Genomic DNA, 23546 nt, shown 5'->3' on the forward strand with positions numbered 1-23546 from the left:
ACAAGAACCCAGAAGAAGTGTCATTGATAATAGCTTTATTCTCTTGTACATTATATATATATATATATATATCATACTAAAATAAACACAAGTTAAAAAAATGAACAAAGAAACTGTACAAAAAAATGTATATATACTACATCTTAATTACAGAACAGTCTACTGTCCAAAAAAGGCACTAAATTCTGAAATGGGCAATACAGTAATTTTGAACATAACTAGATTTGAGATTGACACAACAGCATTCAGTCCTCTTTTTCTGAGCTATATTGGGATGAAGTGGATGGTATTTCACGTGGGGGGGGGGGGGACGTAGACATGTTGACCCTGACACACCAAGAGAGGACACCCCCCACCCCCCCCCCCTTCAGAGTAAGCACTACCACTGGAGCACGCAGGACGTCGGGTGGAGGGAAGCCCACTTCAGGTTTTAGTCGGTTTCCAGTATTATTTTGTTTTCGGAACAAAACAAAACAAAAAAAACACACAAAAAAAAAAAACTAAAACAGAATCACAGAAGCTTTACTTCTTAAAGCACCCGAGGCTTTTCTCTTCCACCCCATAAAAGTGACTTATAGTGAGAGAATAATCTCTAAATGCACTCTGTAGTTTTTTTTCTTTCTCCTTCCCCTCAACACATTATTGATTTCACCATTTCTGACGTACAGGATTCTTTGCGTGGGAAACGTCACACCAAACTCCAGAGGGGGGGAAAAAAAAAAAAAAAAAAAAAAAGGTTGGCCTTGTTAAGTTTCTGACGGTATTTGATCAACATCCGCGTTGGGAAAGCGAGACGTACGCGTTACTGCGCGCTCCTCTTGACGTGTTCCGGAGTCTGAAAGGTACAGTTCGCTTCATTTTTAATTGCAGTTTCTGGTCAGAGTTTTGGCAAAAAAAAAAAAATTGTAAGTACTCCCAAGTTTTTTTTTTTTTTTTTTTTTTTTTTTTCCTCCTCCCCAGTTCCAGATACATCTCACAAAACCCCCATAATCCAAACACATTTATTGCGTTTAATAGTTTCAATAATACGGCAGTGGAACAAGGAATAAATAATACAGCTGCGGTTGTCATTGGAGGCGTCTCTACTTTATAGGAGCTCGTCACTACATTCAAAATGCTTGATTTCACGACGGAGTTCGGTGTGCCGTTATTTTACTCGTACTGGCACATGTTGGGGCTTTGATTTCGCGCGTGTGTGTGTGTGTGTGTGTGTGTGTGTGTGTGTGAGAAGCAGCTGTACTGAAATGTTTTATCACACCAGCCCCACATCGGGACGTCGGGACATTTCGCTGGAAGGCTGGAGGGGGAGAGGAGGTCACGCTTCAAAGCTTCATTTTCATAAGGTGCATCATCGTTCGTATTTCATTACAATAGCTTACTAGGTCAGATACAAACGGGGGCGACTACTGTTCAGTCAGATGAGGGATGACACGCGGAAAAAAACAACAACAACAACAAAAAAACATTTATATGATAATGGAAAAATAAGTCGGGAGAAATGAAAAAAAAAAAAAAAAAAAGCAGGATTAATTTAACAATAAAGCATGTTTCAGTTCAAAACATATGTCGTTCTTTTTTTTTTTTGTACATTGCCATAAAAAACAAAACAAAACAAAAAAAAGACTATAAATACATATTGTTTTCATCTTTCAACCCTTTTGTATTTGAATCCCGGGGTGCGAGTCGCTGTATCGCGGCTTCGTACTTTTACTGAAGCGGTAGAATTAAATAGAGCTTTACTAGACTAGAGCCCAGGACTGGGATTATTGTACAAGCGGGGGAACCGCGCGGCTTTAAAAAAAAAAAAAAAAAATGATAGAAAACGCTCGCGAGTGTCGCAACGGGGGTCGCGTCGGTCCGGACGCGAGACGCCCGGACGTTTTTGTCTCGTCCTGCTTCGTAGAATACATGTCCCCCCCCCCCCCCCCGCGTCCGTCACCCGGGCCGGAGTGTTTCCTTTGAACTTATCGTCTTGACATTTTAGAAAAGACGCGCGTTCACTTTCCCACACTTATTCGCAACCGAACACCCACTGCCGAGACTGTTTCTATGAGGTATAGCGAGGGCACAGGGAGTCGGTGTGGAAACACAGCTGAGCCCGTCGGATCCGAAGGAGATGTCCCCGGGTTCACCAACGGAGCTGCAGAGGAGCGCTCAGCAGACGGACGTGAGAGCGGTTGTCGGTCTTCTACGTCAAACTTATCGGCGGGAAAAAAAAAGAAAAGAAAAAAAAGAAGTGAATAACGCGTCTTTAAATATTCACACTATGATTTGAACCTTCTTCGCCTTTAGGTTACATTACGTCGTTATTTTGTCTCGGGACAGATAAGGACGTGGATGCTTGACGTTGGCGCGCCTCCGGAACCGGACCTGGATCTGACCTTCTGACGCGACGATGACCTTCAGTCGGGGGTGGTTTTGGAAAAGGCAAAAAAAAAAAAAAAAGTAAAAGATAAAATAAAAAAATACTTCTTAATATCGCCACTTCAAGTGATTTTGATTCAGATTCCCTTCAGGGTGGTGATTTGTACCTTTGAGGCTAGAAGTGATATTTTTTTTTTTTTCTTAAAAAAAACAACAACAAAAAACACCTTTAAGTCACTCTGATATTCTTGAATCATTTCCAGTGTGGATTTAGTCTAATTTCATATCCGTTATATATATATCTATAGATATATCTATCTATATCTATATATCTATATATATATCTATATATATATAGATATATATATCTATATATTTTTTTTTAAAAACACATTACTTAGGCTATTATAAAGAGGCAGCGTCACAGAAGTCGTAAATAACTTCAGGTTATTTTATCACTAAACGGGGTGGCTGCTAATTGCGATCTTCGCTGACTCGGACCTGCTGCCGTGGCGCCGCTGAACCTCCGGACGCCGAAGGGGATCGCAGAAATCACTTTGGATTAACACCGTTTTCAGCTCAAGTCTTAGCGTCCTCGCATCTTCTTTTTTTTTTCCTTTGGCATGGATGACATTTAAAACGAACCACAGTTCCCCCTTACTGGATAGCTTAAACAGGTTGCTTGATTCATCACATTGATCCTCATAGCCCGGAGTATTGAACAGTGTCACCGGGGGGAGCTAAACACAAAGGGCGGAAAGGGATCGGGCGTCCGGTCGCCGTTCGGGGGGGGGGGGGGCGACGGGACTAGGAGCTGCTGCCGTCGGATATAAACCTTTTAAACGTTGTCGTTTCTTTTCCCGTGTGCCGAGAAGGTCGTGTTACACGCCCTCGTCATGGAAAAACACCGTACTGCAAAAAGAAAAGGAACCGCTGTCCGTATGAAATTAAGGCTACTTCTTTTTGGAAGGTGTGTGTCGGTGAGGTTTTTTTTTTTTTAATTTTTTTTTTATCCGCGATAGCAGCTCTGCCGTAAGAAAACCAAAAGCCGTTCCTCGGAGGAATGTTAACTGCGGACGACAAGTGACTGGACAGTTCTGTCTGCCGAGAGTCTTCCTGCTGAACGGCCTCACCGCCTCGGAGGAGGAGGAGGAGGAGGAGGAGGAGGAGGAGGAGGCGGCTCTCTTCGTGAGTCTTCCCCGGGACGATGGCTAGAGGCTGCTCTTACCGTGAATTGCACGATGGAGAGAGGTGAAACTTGACGGTAGGCAAGTAGGTAAAGGTAACGCATCATGAGGTGAGTGTGACTGAGAACCATAAGAACCATATATATATGTATATTATATATACAGTACACGTTACTTTTCTGAGGTTGACGTTGACGTGAGATAGACTGAGGATCGGCTCAGACGACCAGGCTGGAGAGGAGGAGGAGGGGGGGGGGGGGGGCAGAGGTATCCTGTGAGGTGAGAGTAGTGAGGGGGAGAGAGAGAGAGAGAGGAGGTCCCGAGGGACACGATCCCAGACGGGAGCCACCGTTTGGGAGGGATTAAAGCCCCCCCCCCCCCCCACGGTGACCCGTTTCCACCTGCTGTGTCAATATATTGAGGAGGGTGGGGTAGGGGTGGAGGGTAATTACTGTTTACACGGACTACAAGGAGAAGGAGGAGACCGAGGGGGAAGGAACGGTCGGGGGGTGGGGGGGGGGGGTTACTAAGCAAGATTATCTTGGTCTTTCTTTTTTTTTCATTTCCCATCTGTTATACCCCTTCCTTCCCCTTTCCCCTCTCGACTCCAGTTCTTCTTCCGTCCCGCTTCCCGTGCAGTTCATTCGTCCTCCAGGGACTCCGTCTTGATGTCGTTGGGGACGCCTCCGGTTCTGGACAGGGCCAGGATGGTGTGGTTGACGGCAGCCATCTCCACGGCCAGCGAGATGGGGTCCTGGTGCTCGCTGTGTGCTGCGCTGTCATCCTTGGGAGGAGGCCGGCGGAGGGACAAGGGGGACAGGAGGGAGGACACCGAGGACAAAGATCAGAACGGGAAACATCCCCACCCCCCCGCCGTTCCTCTCTCGGGCAGTCAGTGCCACGAAAGCCTTCAGCGACGTCGTCAGCGGACAGACGCCGACGCTGAGGGCCGTTCAGCCCACAGATATGAGGACAGATAAATAACTACGACTCTGCAAATTAAACCGGCGGGATGTAAAGCGGGGACGTTTTCGCAGAGTTCCAACTGCAACAGGGCTCATTAGGAACACGAAGAGCCAGAAAATCAGCGAGCGACGACATCAAGCATCTAATCAGCTTCTACGAGACGTTCCGTGCGAGAGCGAGTGTACACAGCTATTTAAGGAAACGCAATCAAGGGTATTCTGCGGGCGGAGGGACCTCGTTCAACCTGCGTCTGATTGAACCGCGAGCTTGACCTCTTTTTGGATCTTAGCGCGGAGCGGAGCTCCTCCAACGCTCTGCGTGTCGACAGAATGAATACCAGGGACGGGACATGAATTTACAATATTCAAATAGTTCTTTTAATATATATATATATTTTTTTTTTTAAATCAATTACTATGTGCGACTGTCATTCTTCTTTTATTTCCCACGTTTGTTGTTTTTTTTTCACCGGCGCCTGGTTGTAATACGTTACTCCCGTCACAAGGGGGCGGTAATGCGACGAAAAAGCTCTCTGCAGGCATTTCGAACAGCACAAGAATATGCAGCGTTGCGGTATGTTTCGCGTGTGTGTGTGTGTGTGTGTGTGTACCTGTGTCGGCGAGGTGGGCTCCAGTCGATAAAGGCCAAACGGTCGGCTGAGAGGTCTCTTGTCGAAGTAGGGGAGGTCGCAGGCCTGCGGGCGTTTCAACAGAGTATGTTGACGTCCACACATTGTTGTCAAATGAAAACAAAAGCGGGCGAGCTTCGACAAAACAAAAGGAACAATCGTCATCTGCAGGTTTGTGCAATCCTACGGGGAAAAGCTCCGTCCCGTTGATGCGGCGTCGTTTCCGTCGGTTACGATGAACAAAAGCGAGGCGGGAGGGAGCGTTCGTTAATTAAACAAGTCTTTCGAAAATGAAGAACTCGACGTGCTTTTTTTTTTTTTTTTTAATGTTGAAGGAAGGAAACCAGCGGATCAGATGCTCTCCCGGTTTTGTCTTTCCGCGTCAATTAAGTGAACGAAACAAACGCTGCCAGCCGATTTCCATTCTTCACACAGCGCTCCCCACCGAACACGAGGAAACGCATTAATAAAGTCATCCCATGTATCGGGTTTTTTGTTTTTGTTTTAATGAACGGAGGAACGTAAAATGCCGCGATCGCGGCCGACCAACGACTCCACTACCGAGCCGTCGTCCGCCGCGCGGACAAACAAAGACGTCGTGCCGGCGGGTGAAATGGAACCACGACGCCGCAACGGAAGGAGTGCTCGGACCGGGAGCTTTACAGCACCGTCTGGAGAGAGAGACGCCTCCGTCGCACCTCTACCTGCTCCGAGAAGTCGTTCCCATCGATGTCGTCGCTGTTGGAGTGTCCGCCCGGACTCTGGACGTCGATCCCGTGACTCTCCAGGATTGTGGCTTCTTGGAGGAAGAGGATGGAATATTAGATTTTGGATGACTCGCTGATCATATTGCAAAGTGATTCAAACCTCAGCATACAAAACAAAATTAAGATCTGATTTAAAAAACAAAAAACATAATATATATATATATTTTATATATATATATATATATATATTATATATATATATTATATATATTATACATAATATATATTATACATAATATATATATTATACATATATATATTATGTTTTTTGTTTTTTAAATCAGATCTTAATTTTGTATACATATATAATAATACATATATATATGTATTAGCTCAAAGTAAAGGAGGAAAGGCTGACAAAAAGGAAGTTACAAATAATAAGTACTTGAAATATTTAGCTACCAGTAGCGGATAAATGGTTGAAACATTTAGCGAACAACATGAATAAATGCTGCTAAAAGAGCTGAATGAAATTATTACGTGGTTGAAACAGAAAGCTAACGGCGTTAAACTACCGAGTCACGTATTTGGCTAAAATGAAAGAATGATTGAAATATTTTTGCCGAGTGGCTGAAAAAAAATAAGCTAAAAGTAGTGAATAAATGGTTGCTGGCCACTAAAAAAGCAGAAGCGTCGTGAATACGACCCCGGCCGTCGGGTTAATTGAAAGAAAAAGAAAAAAAAGCCATAATAACAACCACTTTTAATAGTGATTAATTATGCATCTGAACGGGGAAGTGGAGCTAATGTGAGGTACGCCCGACCACATGCAGCAAACCGCAGCGAATCCCTCCACTGGTCCTCTGCTGAGCTCTTTGCCTTCCCTGTAATGGAGGTTCCATTTTCTAAATCTAATTGGCATTCGGTAAGAGTTTTTTTTTTTTTTTTTTTTTTTCCCCCCCTTCACATCAGTTCTGGGGGAACTTTGCCGGAGGTCGTAACAGCTATCCGGCCGCTGACAATCATTCGACCCGATTACACCGATAGAATGATGGGAGTTAATGGTGAGCTATTAAAGAAAATCATAAGAAAAATGTTATAATTGCTCTTATTAAATTTGAAAGGAAAAAGAAAGAAAAAAAAGCCCCGTTAGCACAAAGGGATGCGATTAAATCGGTCTCGGAGGACGTTAGCGGTCCCGCCCCAAACCCACATTACCAATGTTAGCCCGTCTCTTGATCTCTTTGCGACGATTGGCGAACCAGTTGTAAACTTTCAGAGAGGTGACCCGCTCCAGGTCGGACAGCTTCTTCCCTGAAGGGATACAAATAAAACACGTGGCATGACAATAGCTCCATCACTTAACTCTTATTCTCCCCCTGCTGTCACAATCACAATGACGTGTTTGAAGTCTCGCCCTCCGTCTGCTCCGATATCGCGATTACACCCCCGTTCTTCCATCTATCTGATCCCTCGAACTGGGATTTATTGATATAGATGTGTTGCAGATGAGCTGATCAGTAGAACATCGATGTATAAAAGTGTACTGCATTCAAAGACGCAGGAATATCTGCGCAATACGGGGGGAGGGGACTTTTTAAATCACCAGAAAATGAAGCTTTTTATCCAAAGGGTATATCAAAGTGCTCAGAATATCGGTGTTATTCTCACTTCTACACTTCTTGTTGTTGTTGGTTTTTTTGCGCAGTTTACCTGGTTTCTGAATAACAGCATTGCAGGCGTTTGCTATCTCCTCCCTTTTGGCCTCATCTGGGTACTGGTTGTCGTTGAAGTAGCTATAAATAGCAGAGGAGTCACACTGATTAAATTAATTTCGCCGTACAAGGACGATGTCAACTGTTTGTTATGTATGCGGTACAAGCAAGCCAATATTGAGAGTGTATGACAAAGGCTTTTATTTCCTCGTTGTCCAGGTTGCAATGTTCCCATTACTCCGGGAGGAAATAAGAAAAGGAGGCGTGAAAAAAAAAAAAAAAAAAAAAAAAAAAAAAGAACGAAAAATACGAATAAGAAGAAAGAAGCTGCGTCGGCGCTCACCTCTCCATCACAGCCAGGCACTCTTTCCTCCAAGTGAAGCGGCTTCCCCGACGCAACCGGAAGGTTCCGGGCGCCGTGGCGATGGGAGGCGGGGTTTGCCTCCACTCCATCTCCTCCAGAGGCAGCGGAGCCGGCCGCATGTTCAGAGTGGCGCCTGGAGCAGCACAAGCACGGTTAGGTTCAAACTGAACGAGGTGCATATCTGTCAGGAAGTGATCATGCAGTGTTGCAGGTTTGGTTGGTGCCACTGAAAGCCCCCCGCCCCAACCCCCACCAGAAAAAAAAAAAAAAAAAAACTGTCGGAAAAATGGTTCTAGTGGCTGGTTGTGTTTTTTGTTTTGACAGCACACGACATCGACCTTTTGCTAATCTCACAATATATTCTGATTATAAAGGGCAGTGAAGAGTTCTGCCGGAGACCGCGCTGGAAGTCCTGAACACGGCAGGAAGGAAAAGAAACGCACAAAAGGTTTCACTTGCAGTCGAACCGAGTTTTGTGTCGCGATGCGTCACGTGAGCCCAAAACGTTTCTGACACGGACGTTAAACCGTCGCGGTTATCAGGACAGAACGTCAGTTCACTCTGCAGCCGAGATGATGGAGGCGCGTGTGTGTGTGTGTACGTGCGTGTGTGTGTGTACGTGCATGTGTGTGTGTGTGTGTGTGTGTGGTCAGTGGTATTGGAGCTCCTCAGGGAACTGTTCTGTCTCCCTTCCTGTTCACCACTAACTTCCAGTACAACTCAGAGTCCTGCCATCTGCAGAAGTTCTCTGATGACTCTGCAGTGGTCGGGTGTATAAGGGATGGACGGGAGGACGAGTACAGGGCAGTAGTGGAGGACTTTGTGGAGTGGGCGGGAAGAAATCACCTGCTCCTGAACGTGGCCAAGACCAGAGAGATGGTGGTCGACTTCAGGAGGAAGACGACGGCTCCACAACCGCTGAGAGTTCTGGGAGAGGAGGTGGACATGGTGGAGGAGTACAAGTACCTTGGTGTCTCCATCGACAACAGACTGAACTGGAAGACCAACATCAACGCTGTCTACAAGAAGGGGATGAGTCGACTCTTTTTCTTGAGGAAACTTCGATCCTTCAATGTGTGCAGCAAGATGTTGGAGATGTTCTACCAGTCTGTTGTGGCCAGCGCATTGTACTTCTCTGTGGTCTGCAGGGGGAGCAGCATTGGAGCCGGTGACACCAACAGACTTAACAAACTGGTGAAGAAGGCCGGCTCCACCATCGGCTACAAACTGGACAGCCTGGAAAAGGTGGTGGAGAGGAGGACGCTGAGGAAATTATTATCCATATTGGATAATCCTGACCACCCTCTCCACCACCTGCTGCAGGGACAGCGGAGCACTTTCTCCAAAAGATTCCTCCAGCTCCGCTGTCACAAGGACAGATACAGGAGATCATTCCTGCCGACCGCAATTAGACTGTACAATAACTCACCTCCGGCAAAATCCATCACACAACACGAACACTGTTGACTGTGTTCTTGGTTGTTTGTATATAATATATATAGATATATACTGTACTGTATATACTGTATATACTGTGCATTTTATATTTTTTACTGCTATTTTATTGCTTTTCTATTATTCTATTATTATCTTATTGCTTCCTGTATGCTGCTGTAGCGAAAAAAATGTCCCCTCGGGGATTAATAAAGTAAATACCTAACCTAACGTGTGTGCATGCGTGCGTGCGTATGTGTGTGTGCACGTGCGTGTACGTGTGTGTATACGTGTGTGTGTACGTGTGTGCGTGCACGTGTGCGTGTGTGTGTGTGTGTGTGGCCGGGCTCAGTTAGTCCATAAATAGCATGGAGCAGTGTTCCAGTGCTGACGGTGTTCCTCCACTGAGGAACATGCTGCAGAGGACCAGCGTGGGATGGCTTCTGCCGGCTGTATCTGAATACAGGACACAGGATGCAGCACATAAACCCGCATACCACGCACGCATCCCGACCAAGCATCCGGCCTGTTGTCCTGCCGTTCACCGTGCAGATCTGGGGATGAACGCGTGCGAGACGACGGGCCGTCGTCCGTTTTGACCTACGGTCGTTCCTCACTGCCGCGAAAACATCGTGATCGAAACAAACCAAGTCATCTCTGGGCAGCAGATCAGATTTCGGTTTCCTAATAGTTAAAAAAAAAAAAAACAACAAAAAAAAAAAAAACAGGACGATCCCGTTGGTCGCGTGATGGGAAACGTAGGAGAGACTCCACGGAGATGAAATGTCGGGATGTCTCGGTCTCTGCTGTTTTGGATCCATTTTTTTTTTTTTTTTTTGTCCGACAACTTTATAGAAGTGGAATACTTCCAGCCAATAAGTCACAAAGATGAGACTCGAGGACTTTGAAACTTTGAAGCCATAAAGTCTTTAAATGTCACGTTCTATTCTGAGGTTCATAAAACAATAAATGAAGCAAACGTCGATGAGGTTCAGGTTAACGCGCTGGCATTTGACTCTCGGAGAAAAAAAAACAAACACTGATGGCGAGTAAAATGAAGAAGGAGAGGTGAGAAACAGCAGCGAGGATCACTTGAGAGAAGGATCATTAGAAACAGGATCAATGAGTAAAAAAAGGCTCTGGGGGAGGAGCTGCAGCGGAAAACCATCCTTAAAATCAAAGATCACGACAGCTGGGATTAAATTGATAAAACAGTCAGCGTTGTTTTTGGAGCGCGTCTTGTGTCCCGATGTTTTTGTGTGGCGAAAGCCGGAGGAAAGCTTCTCCACCGTAAAGCTTAGAGGCGATTAGAGGAACGTGGACCCCATTTTTCTTCCAGCGGCGGCGGTGCTCTTCGCCTGCCGATTTATTAATCGGACGCCGACGTAAAGAAACATGCCGCGAAGTGTTGAAGCGTCACGCGTGACTCCGTGAAGGTTTCGTCCTCTTTTTCATCCGAAGCACGCGGTCCCAGCTGCCTGTTGCATATTTAGCTCAGGAGAAAATGGCCCTCCGGAGCCCTGACCTGAATCCCACAGAGCACTTATGGGATGTCACGGGGTGGTGGTGGTGTGTGTGTGTGTGTGTGTGTGTGTGTGTGTGTGTGTGTGTGTTGGGCGGGGGGGGGGGGAGTCGGCTGGTTGATGCTCCAGTGTGGGCGAACGGAAAGCTCTGAAACGTTCATCGGCGTTATTACAGAAATTGGCTGATTCCAGGTCCAGATGTTCACAAGCTAAAGAAAAACACGCTGGTCTCTATTGAATATATATAAATATAAATATTTTAAATATTTAATATTAATATAATATATATGTAATATATTATAATAATATATTATTTATAAATAATATTTATTAATATAAATATATTGGTCTATATTGTCTTTATTCGGACCTATAAATAACCCGGTGCAGCAGTCATAAAGGATTACTGCTCCACAGGGGGTCCAACCTCCCGCCCGCGTGTATCCCACAATATTCCTTCGTCCCGACGTCAACCCCGACTGGACCCCCACGTGTCCAAATCTGCGACTCGGTTGGACCCTGAAGTTCAATTTCCCCGCGAGGATCAATAAAAAAAAAGTGCTTCGCAGAAAATGGATAAAAAAGAATATACACACATCGTTTCATTTCTTGAAGCCAATCGAACTTCTTTATGTGGAATATTTGACAGGATTTCTTTAAAGTCGGTGTCATTTGCTTTGACGATTTGTTATCTAATGAAATAAAGTTCATTCATCTTTTAGTGTGGTTTTAATGTCCAAATACTTTTTGAGGCCGCTGTAACTGACTGATATATGAGCCTGGTCCATTTATTGACGGAGCTCTAATGAGAACGGAGTTTTTAAATCGGAGAACCTCTACTGTTATCGTTATTACTTCACAAAGGAAATCCTGATGAGACATAAATGTTATTAATATTATACTTATATTATTATTATTATGTCACATGCCCCTATCTCCATATTTCTCAAAAATCAATCAAATTCAGAGTTTTCATTTTCAGCATGTTCTTCTCTTAAAACTGCCCATGCAGAAGCCCGACTCAGAATCATGTTATCTTTCGTAACTCGACTCTGACGTTGCACGAGGACGCACTCGACGACTGGTGACCAACTCGTGGTGACGGGGACCGACCCGGGACTCGTATTAAATGACTCAACTTGAACTTGACTCTATATGGCTGTAAGCCAGGCCACATATTCCTGAAGCGTACAGTGAAGAGGACTTTTCTTTGTTGAAATGTTGCTAATATCAGTTTACACAACTAAAGCTGAGGAATATTTCACTCTTTAAAAAAAAAAGGTTATTTAGGTTAGGTTAGGTAGTTACTTTATTAATCCCCAAAGGGACATTTTTTCAAAAAAATCTTAGTGTCATCTTGTTGGAGCTGCGCATCAATGCGCCATTTCAGATATTACATGGACGTATGACGCCTCAGTTATACATTAGACATCCCCGCAGCACATACAGTAAACCCCCACCATGCTGACAACTTCAACTTATCTCATTAACAGGGCAGCGGGAAAACCGCGGGCAGCAGCGTTGTCCTACTGTGCCGAGTTTCTTTGAAACTGCCTCCCTGCTGCCGTCAGCGGGTAAAACGCCGCTGCTGTCTTTACAAACAAGCTTCAAACTCATCGCCTCGTCTCCGTTTGGGTGCGGCAGCGCTCGGACTCACCGACTGAAACTAGTCTCTAGGGTGATAATAAAATGAGACTTTCTGTGTTGCCGAGGTACATAAATCTAGCCGCCTACGGTCGTGTCCATATGTACATACAACATTAACACAGCACGTCAAAGAATAGCGGAGCGCGTCGGAAAAAAAAAAAATCGAACCGATCAAATATTTAAAAAAAAAAAAACAGTTGACACAATGCCGACTCGGCCTTTCTCAACCTCGGTACCTCGCAGCACACGAAGGCTCTCACTTTTCATTTGGCATTTGAACATTGGTTCGAACGCAAATAACATTCGAACTGCATGACCCATTTAAAAGGTACAGGCTATATTATATGTCTGCGAGCGGACAGTTTAAGTAATTGGCCTTTTCATCCAGCAGAGGGCGATCTAAAAGTAAAATCTCCATCGGTGTGACCTACTGCAGTGCCGATTTGAAAGTTTCTGATCATTAGCTGTTGGTTAGATGAAGGTGAAATGGAGGACACGGGCGAGCAACATCCGTCATTCCGACGTAATTATTGAAGTCGGCTAACTTCCGGTTTAGCCCGACGCTAACTTGAATGGGGACAGAACATTTGAATCGTGCAGCTCTACCAGACTTCCCAAACTTAAATCAGATTGAGTGCATCAAAATCTGATGAGGAAACAAGGCGTGGGGGTCTATGACGTCCATGATGTCCATATTAGAAGTGAAAGAGTATTGCGCTTGATTACTACAACTGCATTTTTTTTCGGTATCGTTACACTACGCTACATTTAGATGTTATGAGCGCGTTTCAATATTTCGTCAAGTTGCCCGATTTTCACGAAAAACACTAAAACTCTCTTCCAAATGTTCGACAACATTTTTTTTTAATTTTTTTTTTTACCCAGAGCCTTTCAATGAGCCACATGAAGGAACTACAGGGGCTCTTCTTCCATTAGTCTCTCGCTAGACTCTAAACCAACTGTCAAGTGAGGCCACAACGCCAATAAATATTCTGGAAAAAAAACAAAAAACAAAACACCAACCCAGTGAGCAGCGTGCAGAGTTAATGGCGCCAGATGTACCTGGTGTGGTTTTCTCCAGCGTGTACCAGCGGTAGAAAGCTCTCTTCTTCTGCTCACTCAGGTCGGAGCCGTGCTGCAGCAGCCAATGGGAGATCCTGCTCTGGCTGATGCCTGGAAAGCAGCCAGACATCCAATTACAACAGAGTGTTTTGCATCAAGTCCAATTTGTAGACAACCCCTGGAAGAATTCAAGAGACATAGAGGAGAATACGAGAGGGGAGGGAAAGCGTTTTCTTCCGTCTCTCTCCTTCGCTCTGAATCTATTTCTCCTCCGATCACAGAAGAAGAAGTCCCAGACGGACTGCTGCTAATCTGCCTTTTATTTTGTTCTGGTTGCTCGGTAAACTTGAATAACTTTACATATATGGGCTTGTAAGGGTTGATGTCAGTATTTCTACTCTGATTTCACGGTTCCTAAATCGCTCATTTAAACAAAATTGGATGAATTGAAATTATTATTCACAACCTCGGCCCAGTTACAGTTACACCGTGTTGACCACACCGCCGACATGTCCAGTCCCAGGTTTTTAACACAACTCTCAGTTTTGAATGCTTGTTTAATGTGTTTGAAGAGCTCACCTCAAGCAAGTCAAATAATAAACATGCACATTCAAATATGAATGTTTAAAAAAAAAAATTTTTTTTTTTTTAAAAGAGTAGCAACCTAAGGGGAGACACTATGGGATGGTTCAGAGTCACCTCGGCCAGCTCTGACTAGACGCCTTATCGAAAGTCAAGTTTCAAGCCGAGTGTCAGCCTCCACAGGAGAGAGGAGCCTGGAGGATCCTCTTCCCGTTCTACTAGCGGAAACACAAGTAAACACGTAGTTTGAGAGCGAATCCTCGGACTGGGATAATACGGTACTATGAGGGCTCTGAGGTGTGATGGAGCCTGGTCATTAAGGGCTTTGTCGGCAAGGAGGAGGATTTTTTAATTCTACTCTTGTTTTAACAGGGAGACACATTTACAAACATTCGCCTCTTAAGCCGAGAGCATCAGGGCAGTAAACAAGACGTAGCTGTTTCCATCACGGTTTTATAAGACGGGCGACTTTGACATGATGTGTAAAAAAAAAAATAGGCTTGCTGTGCTGTAATTCTGTGGTTCTTACTTCAAAATAATGCAGACAAAAAAAAAAAAACGTGCATCAAATCAGGGTCTTTGTCAGCCTCAAGAATGATCCTGTGATCGTCTGACGTGAATCCAGCAACAGGAAACAAGCTTTCCAAAAGAGTCTGCAGCGACATTACAACCATGCACAGGTTAAAAAACCAGAACACAAGGGCGCGTTACAAAACAATAAATGTACATAATGTGTTTGCAGCAGAAAACACCTACGAATCATCAACGTGGGCTCCGGGAACGTGCGAGTTTGTCTGCTACTAACCGGTCACTTGCGCCACCACCGCCTGAGAGATCCTCCTGTTCCCCAGGAAGGCTTTGATCTCTTCTTTCACCAGACTGCTGTCCCTCCTGCAAACACACAGCAGAAAAAGAAAACAGCACTTTAGTGCACCGTCAGCAGCAGAGACTGAAGAAACCTGGCAGGTATTTAAGGAAACATACCAGAAGTGGCAGCAATTCAAAGAGCGGCATCAGTTTTTTTTTTTTTTTTTTCCTTCTTAATACATCTGATAAGGTGTGGTGACATCCAATGGACAAAATGTAAAATATAACGGTGAAGGAAAGAGGCAGGAAGAAATGCTGCACAGGCAGTTACAGCTTTTACTTTGACCATTTGGGTGGATTTGCACATGTTCAGTTGTGGTGCAAACTGCTGTTCTATTACCCAGAATTCACAGCAAACGCAATCCCATCGCTGATGCTTTAAGCCCTTTCGTTTTGGTACAATAACCGATTCCCTCTTTCCACGTTACATGATCAAAGCTGGCGTTTTTATATTTCACCTATTCACGGGAAAACCATAAAACCACAGCTGCTTCTTAATCTGCAGTCTGACAGCCTCATCTGCGCATTGTTCTGTTTTTTTTTTTTTTTTTTTTTTTTTATGGCTCGCACATGATCAGCGTTTCAGATAAACCGAAAGACGACGACGCCGCCTCCGAACTGTGCCACAGTCCGGTCGTCTATATCATCCAAATGGATCAACAGACATGTTTCCGCGGTCTCCGTCCTCAGCAGGGAAAAAAATAAAACATGCACAGACTTGCAGGAATGGAGGATGTTCAGTCACACTGTGTACCCACCCTGCTTTCTGGCATCGAGCCCGCTCCCCTCCCTATATACACACACACACACACACACACACACCAAGAAGCTTATGACTGTCATGTTCTGTCTCTGGTACGGACTGTGAACACTTGTCTAATGTGTAAACTGGTTGGTGCATCAAGAAGTGCATACAGTTTGTTTTTCCACTGGGGAGTGTTTCCAGTGGGTGCACCCCCCCCACCCCCCTCCCCCGCCCCCACACACAACTTTAACAGCACTGGAGCTTCAAAACCGTACAATCACAGCAGCCTTTGAACCAGTCACTAACCCAGACTCGCACAGTCAAAATGGAGAAAGCATCAAAGTCCTGAGCGCTCCGTCGGCATATTTCTGAAATGAAAATGCGTCACGACTCTTGACATCCAGCATCAATATCCTCCACACCAGCCTCTAGCGGCGCGGCTAAAATTAGAGCTAAAAAAAAAGCTTGCTGGTATCGACACCGGAGAATCAATGTAGCACAAGCTGCTGTACAACACTGAGGAAGAGTGGGGTGGCGAGGGGGGGGGGGGGGGGGGGGGTTTGGATGACAGCTCAAAGGGCCGAACCCCCCGCCGAGACGGAAATGTGCACTTTTAAAGTGAGAAAAAAAACAAACATGGGATGGGCACCACAGGACTGTTGACAAGCGGGGACGTGGTGTCAGCCCCGCCGGGCGAGACGCGCTGGAGAGTCCTGCAGGCGGAGGGGACGAGGGGCTGTCCAACGCTACCCAACTTCTCGGGCTTTTCTAAAGAGGGCATCACGTCTAACGCGGCGTGAACGAGCCACGGGACCGCCGCGCAGCGCCGAGGACAGCCTGAGCCCTCAATAACTATTATTACTCTGAGTGTTCGTGCAGGGCAGCGCGACAGCAGCAGCAGGAGGAGACGCCGCGATGAGTAAAGACGAGAGGAGGTGGCTAACGTCTGGACCATCGGGGTGCACGCACACCTGCCGAGAGTCTGGATAACTGCCGAGCGTGCGACTTCAAACCTAACGTCATTAGATGTTGCTGATATGTAATGTCACAATGTTTCCAGAGGCGCACACTGGAACCCCCCCCCCCCCCCCCCTTCTTAGAAAATGCCATCTTAAGCCCCGAAGGCTTTTCCAATGCCTCCCACAGAATACTTCCCTTTTTATGCGACGCATAATCTCAACAAGGACGCCTTTATGGCCGTCTCCTGTTACTTTTGATACTCGCCTCACAGGATGTACATCTTTCAGTGGTACATTGTGTCCAAGACAAATGTACTAATCATAACTGTCATGTGTTCTGCTGCTGAAAAAGCCTCGCCAGCACTCTGGAAATGAGAAATGTCTCTGCCAACCTCCTCTCTCTCTTTCTCCTTTGCGTGTTTTAGCTAAATGTCTGCATCACTCAAAATCAGACTTGTGACTGCTATTCATGTATAATTAGTGCTCACTGTATGCGTGGAGGCTTCACTGTTGAAACTACACCTTTCCAAAACGTGGCGGGGCCTGGGATTGGTCTGCTGGACAAGTGGGAGGTTAAACTCCTCCAACCGGCAATTTTTTATCATTGTGTGACCCTGTAAAAACCTTCACTTTAAACAACGCTGACAGATAATGCATCAACCTATCGAAAGGTGTTTCGGCGCCGCTGCAGCTCTGTATTTTATCTCCGGTCTAACCACCACCAGAGGATCAAGAGGCAAAAGTATAAAAGCACATGAAACCACAACCATCTTTCACTGCTTCCAAAAGGGAGACCTGAGCACAAACGCGGAGCTGCAGCTCCGCTCACTGACTGAGTGTTTACACTGTGCATCCACACGCAACTGGAAACACTGGGCACAAAACAATCAGCACAGAATGAGGGAAACTTTAAACACCTTTCAAATACATAAAACCTTGAAAAGCGAGCTTTGGTCAGACTCAAGGTCGGAGTTCACTGTGGCACAAAAGTCCAACAAACAGAGGATAGAGAACCTCACCTGGTCATAACGCTCGCTGATGCATAGAAAAATGTAAGATAACAAACACGTCCCGAACATACAACTCAATACAAAACCCTGAGAACGGCATGACTGTTGAAAAGAAAAGGGAGAAACAATCAGGGATGGTGACGTCTGAAGACGGTTGGAATGAAATATAAGAAAGGCAGACTACGATTTTTTTTTTTTTGACTTCTTCTTTTTCTCATTTTGGCAAGAGATTGCTTAATAAATACTTAAAATTCAAGGGGGAAAGGTTTGCTGCTCTTTCGTACCATCATACCTGTGCACACAATCCCATCACAGCACATCACACAGAAATGGCTTCAGTCAAACCCTCCAACACTCGATGATGAAACTCCAACTGTCCCCAAAACAAACCGACCCCGACTAACCTCCATCACAACACTGATAAGACCGGCATGTCAAACACTAGAAAGAAAAACTGACTACATACTGTCTGCGTGTCTGTAAGATGTAAGCGGTTACATATGTCACTGGATGACGCCATTCCTGTACATAAGTATCGCCCCATGTTGTCCAAAGATGTCCACAAAAAGAAAGCGGCAGAGGAAATGGGGGGGGGGGAAAGAAGAAAATAAACAAGCTTTACACAACAAAACAAACTTAAATGGGTTCAAGCAGCAGAAATCTAGCTGAAGGTGACAGTGAGTCTCAGGTCTCCGGTCAATCAGCAAGCTAACGAGTAAGGACGGCCTCGTAGGAAACTCAGCAGTTCGTCACTACACGGGTATCGACAAACAGAACTTCAGATGCTTTTCTACACGAGATAACGTCCAAATAATCTTCTGGTTTTAAAGGCTACATTACAGTAGAGTGATGTCATTTCCAGGTACCAGACTGTTCCAGCTGCTCTGCTATTAACCATCATATCCACATTAACATCGCCAATCGTCATCCCTTAAATATTGCCGAGATATCGATATTGAGGTATTTGGTCGAGAACATTGCGATATTTGATTTTGTCCACATCGATCGAGCCCTAAGAAACACCGTTAATAAGAAATGATAACAATAAATAAGACGTTTTACACAACTTGAAGCGGAACCACGCAGCGCAGGTATTAAATGACCCGTACTGAGAAACGCTTTCTCAACTGCTGTCTCCGAGGTCAAGAATGAACCTTCAACTTTTCTGCCAACAAAGACAAGAAGCCGTTCAACTGCTCAGAGGAAATGAAATCTTAAAATCAATGGCGGAAAATTATAAAGAAAAAAAACAAAACAAAAAGAACCACCATCTGCCGATAAAGATCATGTGAGTCCAAACTGACTTAGTCTGTTTCCGAGATCAAGAATGAGCTGTGAAGCTCAGTGCTTAAAAACATGTACGTGTTCCAGCAGCAGCTGCACACAATGGAGCTTCAGTCCAGCTTCCAGTCGGTGTTATTTAATTATCCCCGACATGAGCTGGGCTTTCTTGTCTTTTCATTATGAACATTGCTGCCAATAAAGACGATGCTCCAACTCCAACTCGGTGACCACTGCAACACTCCGGCTATTCGACATGAAAAGGCAGCCGTGAGAACAAAAAGAGCAAACGGACAGACGACTTCAAGGAAGCGTTCAGAAGCACCGGTCTTCTGTTCTTAATACACAAGAACATTTAGTGAGAGGATCATCGCTGCTGTGGCGATGGAGGCCATTCCTTCATCCATTCACTGCCTACAGTCAACCAAGTTCAAACCCAAGTTAAATGGAGCCTTTGAAATCAGCCAAGGACAGAATATTTGATGTCTATAATAAAATTACCGCAACCTCAAATGACATCTAATCTCATATCAGCACAACAACCTTACAGTTAATACGAGAGCCACTTCCACAAGCACCCAACCGCAGACGGCAAAGAGCAGTTTTGCAAACGGCCCAAACAAACCTCTAGAACTTCCCCTCCGTCACCACTGACCTCATCAACTCCTCCACCTTGTCGTCGATGTCCAGGTCTTCGTCCGTGGCCTCAAACCCGAACGACCGCGCCGCCGCCGCGCTGTTCACCGGATATCGGGGAGGAGACAGCTTCCCGTTGGGCGTAGCGGCTAGGCTGTCGCGGCCGTTCTGTGACAGCGCCACCAGCGAGACCGGTGACGGCAGGATCGCGGAAGGCGGCGGCGGCCCCGGAGGCGGGGAGGTGTTGTAGCTGTTGCTCGGAGACGGCGAGAGTCCCCCGCCGCTGCCGAACTGTGTCTGCGTGGCTGTGGAGATTTTGGAGGTCGTGGAGGAGGAGGCGGCGACGGCGACGGCGGAGTGATCCCCGGTGCTGCCTTCGCCGCTGTTGTTGTTGTTGTTGCCGTTGCATGACACGGAAGAGGTGGTGGTTGCCGAGGCAGTGTTGTTATTGTTGCATGACGTGGTAGTTGTGTTCGAGGCAGAGTTGTTGGTGCAGTTGTTGGTCCCACCTACTCCGTAGGAGGACGAGGAGGAGGAGGAGGAAGAGGTGCGGCGGCCAAACTTGTCGCCGTGCTCCCGGTCCAGCCGGTCCAGAGTGTCAAGTGCATGCAGGATCTCCTGCTTGGTCATGCCGGAGCGACGCAGCCGCTGCAGCAGATCTATCTGCTCAATAGTGAAGCGCGGCTCCTCGCTGAACTCAGACATCCTGCTGCTGGACGGGAGACAAGACAGACAAGACGTGAGACAGAGGAGGAATCAGAGGAGGGGAAAGGAAACAGGAAATGCAGGAGGGGGTGGGGGGGGGTGGGGAGTTAAGGAAAGTAGGAAGTAATCCTGAGGAAAGTAAATGGATGTTTAAGATCTGGAGGAGAACAGGAAGAGAGAGAGAGAGAAACGGAGAGAAAGGAGGAGCGGGGAGGAAAGCCAGCCATAAATGAGACAGATGAAGGGATGGTGGAGGCACGGAGAAAATGAGAGGATTAAGAGGCAAAGAGTGAAAAAGGGACGCAGTTGCAGATGGGGTGAAAAATGAGGATGATGGGGAAAGGAGGAGAGAGGCGGAGGAAGGTAGTGGAGGAGAGTCAGAGGGATAAAGTGGAAAGAAAAGGAAGGTGGAAAAACATGCAAGAAGAAAACAAAGAGGCAGCAGATAAGGAAAGGAAGACAGGAGCGAGCGATGGAAGTGTGAACGAAAACGGGAGGGAGGGGCCGGGCATAAAAAATCTGCTATTTTTGGGAACCAGCAGGCAACACACGCGCAGAGTGCCAGAGTCACCTTGACAGCTGATGCTATCTTAACATTCTGACTGCCGTTCTTTAAGAGCTACAATACGTCTCTGCACACCTCCCACGCTGTATGTTTTTCATGAGCAATTTGCTGCGCTCAAAATCAATGCAACTGGAATCAGACTGCGGCAGATTTTCCATCTTCTGTGCCAGCCTGACCTATGCTGAGAGGATAAATGGTTTAAAAGGGGTCACTGGCATTTTTCTACATCCGTGTTACTCTCAACTGTGCAAAGAGGACAGGGGGGGGGGGGGAATGTAAAAAAAAAAAAAATGAAAAGACTTTAGAGTGCAGGCAGTGTTTTGAAATTATCATGAGGGACACTAATACGACTGTGGTGAATCGAAGGCTTCAGTAACACCCGGCTTTAAAAAAAAAAAAAAAAAAAAAAAAAAAAAAAAAAGGAGGAGAACTATTTCCAGCGTTTCCAACACATTGGAAAGTCACTTTGTGTCAGCACTGAAATACCTTCCTTGTGTCACACAGGGCGGCTTCAGTAGCACTGGTGAACATGAACCAGTCCCGTTGTTACAGCTGCATAAGGCCAGCTGGAAAAGCTGCGAATAATTCCCATGCACGACTAGAAAACACAATCCGTCCCACCCCGGAGAGAAGAGCACACAAACTACACACCGAGGTTACTTCGACGAGATCATGTCTGTTTCTCACATGTCAACAGTTCAACACGTCCTGACGCTGTTCACCGGAGGAAACATCGTGTGCTGCAAACAAAACTCAGCGTCTGAAATCATTACCTATTGTGATGAATCATTTCCCCCCCCCCCAAGTTAACTATTTGCTTTTGAGTCGAGCTGGTTTTTGAGTGGTGAAGACACGGGGCAGAAGTTAGCGCTGCGGGAAAGCAAAGATCCCCCCCCTCCCGAGAGAGGAGAGAGAACCTGCCCTTCACCGCCTTACAGCGGGGCTGTCTCCGACAAGATGGAAATGCAGACTTTCTTTTGTCCACGTTGCGAGCGGCTTGGACACCGCTTGATAAGAGTCCAAAGAAGTTCAAGAACTCACAGGGAGTTACGGCTCACGTTTAGTAGTTAACCGCGAGGTCTCCCTGCGTCCATCACACGTTTCAAACACTCCTCTCTCGTTGACAGCGCACTTTCCTAAACTGTCCACAGTTCGTGGCGTCCCTTCCTCCTCCATGTGTTTTTGTTTTGCTGACTGCGTGGCCTGCAGTGAGAGCACCGATCCGTCGCGATGCCATCTTTTCACGCCCTTTTTTTTTTTTTTTTTTTTGCCCAAAAGCTAACGTTAGCAGATGAAGTGAAGCAGACGGACAATGTCCCCCCCCCCGTGTCTCTCCTTCTATCAGCCGGCTTTGCAGCCCTCGCGCACCAAAGGATTTCGGTCTTTTTTTTTTTTTTTTCAGGAGCTCCCGCCGCTCATTTTTGTTTTGTTTTTGTTTATCCTGACAACACTCCGGCGGCATCACGGAGGATGGCTAGCAACTTAACTCGGGCTATTTTCGGCTGCATGTGGAAAGATTTAGCATAACATGCTTAGCCATGCGTACGCTGACACTAGCTTGACATTAGCCGCAGTCGCTGGCTAGCAAACGTTTGATATTAATAACATCACTTTCTGTGTTGTACGAAGCGAACTGCATGACTTACCTCGGTTCAAATCGTCCACTTCACCATTTAACTTTGTAACTGAAGCAAAGACCCGCGGTGTCGTTTGCTGCAGCCCGAACAATAAAGCAGCTTGATACCTCGTGCCCCGTCCGACCCCTTTTCCGAGGATTTCTAATCAGAGGCGAATTATTTGCCTTCTCTGCTTTGTCTGTCTGACAACAGCCATATTGACAACTAACACCTCCGAGGAGCTCCGAGGGAACTGTAGTTTTACTCCCGCGCGGGCCTCCACCACGCGGCGGCGGTCTCGGCGCGAAAAACTACAAGTCCCGGAAACAGGCGCGAGGCTCGCTGACGGCTCGCTTGATGTACAGTTGTCACAAAAAGGCGATGCAGTTTTTAATGTGGCCACAGCGGCTGCTCCTCTGAACCCCGCAGCTCGAAGCCGCCCGGTGAGCGGTGAACGCCTCAGACCACCAGCTGGCAGCCAAAAGTTACATATTATACGGTTTTGTCAAACTGAACAACAATACGATAAATAAAAAAAATAAAAAAAGCACTGTATTGGTAGAATAAAGTACAATAGCTGATACTTTTTTACCCAATTTTACGAAAAAAGAAAGAAAAAAAAAGGTAAAAGGGCGCTAAATGAAAATGAAAACTTGGTGGCAGTAAACAAGGAGGAAGATTAGAACAATATCCAATTACACAACAAAAGCACACTTGTTGACCAGACTTCCCGAGAGGTAAGAAACATGCCTCCTTAATCACAACAATATTATTGTTGCAGCCACATGTTTAAGATTATTAATGTTAAAAACTGAAAACAATGTCAAAGTTTAAACTGCAACTGGAAAAAAACAGGAATAGAACCAGACCCTTCAAAGGCCACAAAGGCTGCAGGTTTACTATATTGTATTCATGGCAATTTGAGTTCATGTAAACCAGCTTGTTGGAAATTTGTTGAAACAAATGTCTGCACCACTAAAAAA

The 23546-nt window shown here is 45.9% G+C and overlaps 1 protein-coding gene across 4 annotated transcripts; it reads right to left on the minus strand.

Annotated features, from left to right (window-relative positions):
* Positions 1-18: 18 nt before the first annotated feature.
* Positions 19-22891, minus strand: LOC138203675 (homeobox-containing protein 1-like). Of its 4 annotated transcripts, none has more exons than XM_069158693.1 (10): positions 22594-22891; positions 19697-20386; positions 14985-15070; positions 13598-13708; positions 7911-8064; positions 7566-7648; positions 7071-7166; positions 5844-5944; positions 5128-5211; positions 19-4335 (listed from the first exon to the last, which is right to left on the minus strand). In XM_069158693.1, the coding sequence occupies exons 2-10, from the start codon at positions 20380-20382 to the stop codon at positions 4192-4194; spliced, it is 1545 nt and encodes a 514-aa protein (XP_069014794.1). In that variant the 5' UTR covers positions 20383-20386; positions 22594-22891; the 3' UTR covers positions 19-4191. The 4 variants fall into 4 exon arrangements, with proteins under 4 accessions (XP_069014794.1, XP_069014793.1, XP_069014795.1 ...); XM_069158692.1 differs by having other exon boundaries at positions 19697-20389; XM_069158694.1 differs by having other exon boundaries at positions 5844-5941; positions 19697-20389; positions 22594-22889.
* Positions 22892-23546: the final 655 nt, after the last annotated feature.

This window comes from Embiotoca jacksoni, unplaced genomic scaffold (genome assembly GCF_022577435.1).
Source record: "Embiotoca jacksoni isolate LCO1_2020_lvr unplaced genomic scaffold, fEmbJac1.0.p SCAF_23, whole genome shotgun sequence".
NCBI lineage: Eukaryota > Metazoa > Chordata > Actinopteri > Embiotocidae > Embiotoca > Embiotoca jacksoni.

What these genes read in the sequence shown, in the direction of transcription:
- LOC138203675 (XM_069158693.1), bottom strand. Translation starts at nt 20,382, where the DNA reads ATGTCTGAGTTCAGCGAGGAGCCGCGCTTCACTATTGAGCAGATAGAT. An exon ending in AAGGTGGAGGAGTTGATGAG is followed by an intron (nt 15,071 to 19,696) that starts GTCAGTGGTGAC and finishes GTGTGTTTGCAG; the next exon opens with GAGGGACAGCAGTCTGGTGA. An exon ending in AGCCCACCTCGCCGACACAG is followed by an intron (nt 4,336 to 5,127) that starts GTACACACACAC and finishes CCTCCTCCCAAG; the next exon opens with GATGACAGCGCAGCACACAG.